The sequence below is a fragment of the Austrofundulus limnaeus genome, unplaced genomic scaffold (genome assembly GCF_001266775.1).
Source record: "Austrofundulus limnaeus strain Quisiro unplaced genomic scaffold, Austrofundulus_limnaeus-1.0 Scaffold398, whole genome shotgun sequence".
NCBI classification, from domain to species: Eukaryota; Metazoa; Chordata; class Actinopteri; order Cyprinodontiformes; family Rivulidae; genus Austrofundulus; species Austrofundulus limnaeus.
This window is the reverse complement of record NW_013952800.1, coordinates 284131-288724: the sequence shown is the minus strand read 5'-3', so window position 1 is coordinate 288724 and position 4594 is coordinate 284131. Positions and strand designations below refer to the sequence as shown.

Sequence of the window (4594 nt, the reverse complement as noted above, 5' to 3'; positions counted from 1 at the left end):
TGTGTGTGTGTGTGTGTGTGTGTGTGTGTGTGTGTGTGTGTGTGTGTGTGTGTGTGTGTGTGTGTTAAGTAAGAAGAGATAACATGATAGTATTTTCTAATTTGCTCCTGACCAAGACAAAAATGAAGCTGAAACAGAACTGAACAAGATAGAAACAGGATTCTGTTGAACACGTTCATTCATCACATTACAGTGAACTAAAGTTTTTCCATATTGGTGGACTGTCAGTGAAACAGGAGTAATATTTAAATCCCAGCTAAACTTTTACACAGTACAAGGCAGAACTGTTTCTGTATAAGTGAGGTGGTATGTCACTGAGCTGCAGTGTTGGAAAGGTAATTACAAGTAACTCCATTTAAAGGGGTCAATATCATGTAAAATCAACTTTTTTGAGTTTTATATCATGTTATAATGTTATACTCTAATAAAAAACATGCCCAAAGCCTTGCTTTGACTCATTCATRCATGTTTGAGAAATCCTGCAGTGTTTTTAGGAAGCCATGCTGAGGAGCAAAACGACAGGTGGGGACCAGAAACACCTTTTGGAACCAGAAACACCCCTGGGACGTGTCTTTAAGCTGAACTTCCTCATGGCAGAGCACACCCCCCTCCCCACGCACCCCGCCCATGACTCCTGCAGGCGAGAAGGGGTTATCTGCAGAATCAAAGTGGGCGTGTCACAAGAGTGGGCGTGTCTAAAGCATAAACACTGTGGGCTACGAGGCCTATATGACCGTATCCTTACACCCAGCTTGATATCTTTACAGCCTGACCATTTTTTTTCCAGCCTGACCCTGACCCCAACACTAAGGTTAACCAGGAGAAATGTGACCCAAGTAGGGTTCTCCAGAAAAAGTGGTGCCGTACAGTAACGCCCTTTTTGTTCTTGTCTAATCAGGTGGTGCAATTCGGTGACGCCCCTTTTTTTGCTTGTCCAGTCAGGTGTATCCCTTTAAAAAAGTCCGTCAAATCAGGTGTGTCGCTTTAGAATCGCCTTTCCTTGTGACACGCCCACTCGTCCGCAGAGACTCCTACTTCCTGCAGGCTCTTGGGTGAAAGTGAAACTTAAACTGTCTGCTGAGCTCCTAACATTACTTCTAACTCAGTGAAGCTCTTTTCAGATTAAAAATACATTTGAGGAAATGTATTTTCAGACGCCAAGTAAACTGCATCATGGCAGCCTCTCTCCACCCCACCCCCCTCACCGAAATGGGCAAAATGGAAGCGGAAGGTGCTTCTTAAAGAGACAGAGGCCAATTTCAAGGTGTTTAGAAGAGGAAGTGATGAGAAGATAAGTTTATTTTCTATTTAAACATAAAAACAGCATTTTAATAACAGCTAAAGGTGACATACAGTAGATACTTTATTATGGTATAGTACTTAAACATATGCCTGAGAAACACATAATATAGGCCCTTTAAATTTAATATCACTCAGATTCCAGAGTTGTGTTTGCTCGGAGATACATCCCAAATGCCGGACATTTCAAAGGAAGTCTTTTCAGTGGTCTCAATCGGACTTGTGACAGCATCCAGGATCATTTTGAGACATTGAAAGACCATAAAGAGCCCTGAGCTGAATGAGTGGATTAAATTAATGGTAGACATGGACATTGGAAAACTGAAAGGGACCAGGGACACTGACTGGAACAGCTTCTGGGACTCTTTAAAAAATGTAAGATTGTTAGTTACCAATTAACCTAAAGTCATGTTTTTGGTGTGTTGTTCTAACACATTCTCACTCCCGACTCGTCAACATATTGACGCTTTTCCACAGTTCCCTCTGCATCTTATTTTGACGCGTCGGGTAACCCCCCTCGCGTCAGTCCTTGCCGCCCGCGGCTTTTCCAGGTTGCACCACCAGGGGTCTTTGGGTCGGGGGTCTGAGGTTAACATGAGGGATCAGGATAAATGGTTACGTTTAGGTGCTGGGGTCGGGGATAGGATGTCTACAGTGAATATTAGGTAATTTTAGGCTTTGGAACACGTAGTTGACGTCAATTTCCTACATTTTCTAAAAATGGTTAATTTTAGATACTAGGGTCAGGGACAGGATGGCTAAAGTGAATAAAGGTAATTTTTGGTTAGTAGGTTAGGGTTAGCAGTTTTGTGCATTTTCTACACTTTCTGAAATTATGACAACAGATTCCGCCCCATCTCGTCAACAGCTGACGTAAGGGGCCTACCCGAGGCGTCAAAATAGGACACAGAGGGAACTTTGGAAAAGTGACGACTTGGGAGTGAGAATGGGTTGGTGGGCCGGAGTGCCTGGAGAAAACCCATGCATGCACAGAGAGAACATGTAAACCAGGGGTGTCAAACTCCAGTCCTCGAGGGCCGCTATCCTGCATGTTTTAGAGGTTTTCCAGCTCCAACACACCTGATTCAGTGATTGAATTAACTCTTCAAATTGGGCAGAAGCCTGTTAATTACCCAGCGATCAAAATCTGGTGTGTTGGAGCAAGAAAACCTCTAAAACATGCAGGATAGCGGCCCTCGAGGACAGGAGTTTGACACCCCTGATGTAAACTCTATCCAGAAAGGTCCCCGGGCCGAGATTTGATCCAGCAACCTTGCTGAGAGGCATCAGCTCTACCAACTGAACCACTGTGCTGCAGGAGTCATTTTAAGTTTAAAATAAAATGTTACAAACTAGCACCTATCTTTTCTTCAGTATAGCAAATGATACCCTACTGTCACTATCATACTGAGGTACGTACATGCTAAACTGTGACCTGAGTCCACTGCTACACATAAATAAAGATATTTATTGTTTATTGTTTATTGTTTATTGATTAGGATCCCCATTAGTTTCCACCAAGATGGTTACTAATCTTCCTGGGGCCCAACACAATATTTATACAACACATAAAATATACACAAGATTAGTCAAATTCCACATTTTACAAAATTACAACCATAAGCCTAGTTAAAAACAAAATAAAACCAATAATAATAATAATAACAATAATAATGACACAATAAAATTTAATACAAATAAGATTTCAGTGCTCTTTTAAAAGAACATGTGCTTTTTAGATTTCTAATGTTTTTAGGTAATTTATTCCATTCCTGAATGGCTCTATAAACTACTGATTTTTGTAGCAAGTTTGTTCTAGCATGATTTACAATTACTTTTTGTTTCACAAGAGTATCTAGTGACATAATTATGTATTTGATCAGAGTAAATGAGCTTTTCATACACTGACTCAAGCCTCCTAGTAATTATAACTTTGTTTATAAATGTAAGTAAATTATTCTGCACCCTAAGTACGGTGCATTTCTATAATGCTTGCATGAAATGGACATCTTATTACATATATATACATTTATTTATTATATTATTTATATACATTTCACCTGAAATCAAGAATTTAATGTTGTCATTTGAGGACTTGTATTTCTTTCTATTTAAGAGACTGTTAGTTTGAAATTGTTACTTTCATGCTCTATAAAACATCCATGACTACTGAAGGTGTAACTTAATACAGGTACTCACCTATGTAATTTTTTGACACTGCAACTTCTCTGATGTCAATGTAAACCGATCCTTTTGGTATGCGAGCCACTTCCATGTATCCTGGCAAACAAAAACAAAAGATTAGTATGTGTGATATATTACTTTAACACACAGAGGTGGTTAAATGATACTAGGGAGAAGCTGTTCTTGTTTTTCTTTCCACATGAAAACTTGTATGAAACGTTTGGCGACCCTTCCTGATGTGACTTGGACACAAACCTGCAGACTCAGGGTCACAGAGTTGCAGCAGACTGATACTAGGTGAGAGTACATACATATAAATTAAATCCCAAATCACCCAAAAAGGACAAACTGCCCATGCAGGAGAATCAAACAACCCATTTTTTTACTCACATGCACACAGTATTTTTAGATGGCTTACAGGCCATACCATAGAAGGAAAAATTATGTTTTCTCTATCTCCTGCTCTCTATAGACAGTCGGGACACAAAGAACACCAAGCAATTACAGTATCTTCTCATGTCTCCACTTCCTGTTACTAACTACAAAAATTAGATTTGTACTAAAATGCTGAATAAAATTGGCTACAGAAACCAAAACTAAAGTTTTCAAATTTAAACGAGCAGTATAGAAGCTAAAATAATCTGGAAATAGGAAAGAAAATAACATAATACAAGCTTAAAGCTGAAAGTAACAAAAAAAGCATCTAAAAGTTTAAAACTTTGTTTTAAAAACAAAAAAGTCAAACATTGTTTGACTTTTTATCTTTGTCTTTGTTTTTAAGGGCTCTCCAATTAGCTTATAATAATTCTGCATTTGTTGTCTCTGGTTTTGTTTAGACTTTTTTGAGTTAATAAAAACAGAACATGTTTCAGTTAATGCTTATATTTTATCCTTTTATTTCTTCTACTTTGATAAACATTACTCAATCATTCTTAATAGTCTATTTAGTCAATGTTCATAATTAACCATTAGTTATTTAGAATATTATATATTTTTTTCATATATTTTTTTGTTATTGAAATTTGTTATTTTTGATTGATTTTATTTGAGACAAAATGGGCAGATATTATAAGATTTTGTCTTCTTCTGACGCCTTTCATTTATTTATGAT

At 37.9% G+C, this 4594-nt stretch overlaps 1 protein-coding gene across 1 annotated transcript in view; it reads right to left on the bottom strand.

Annotated features, from left to right (window-relative positions):
• adamts6 (ADAM metallopeptidase with thrombospondin type 1 motif, 6) overlaps positions 1-4594 on the bottom strand; it is a gene marked incomplete in the record, with an annotated part of 235599 nt that overhangs the window by 63091 nt on the left and 167914 nt on the right. The window contains 1 exon segment of the mRNA XM_014023951.1: positions 3499-3579. Within this exon segment, the coding sequence (XP_013879405.1) occupies positions 3499-3579 (81 nt within the window).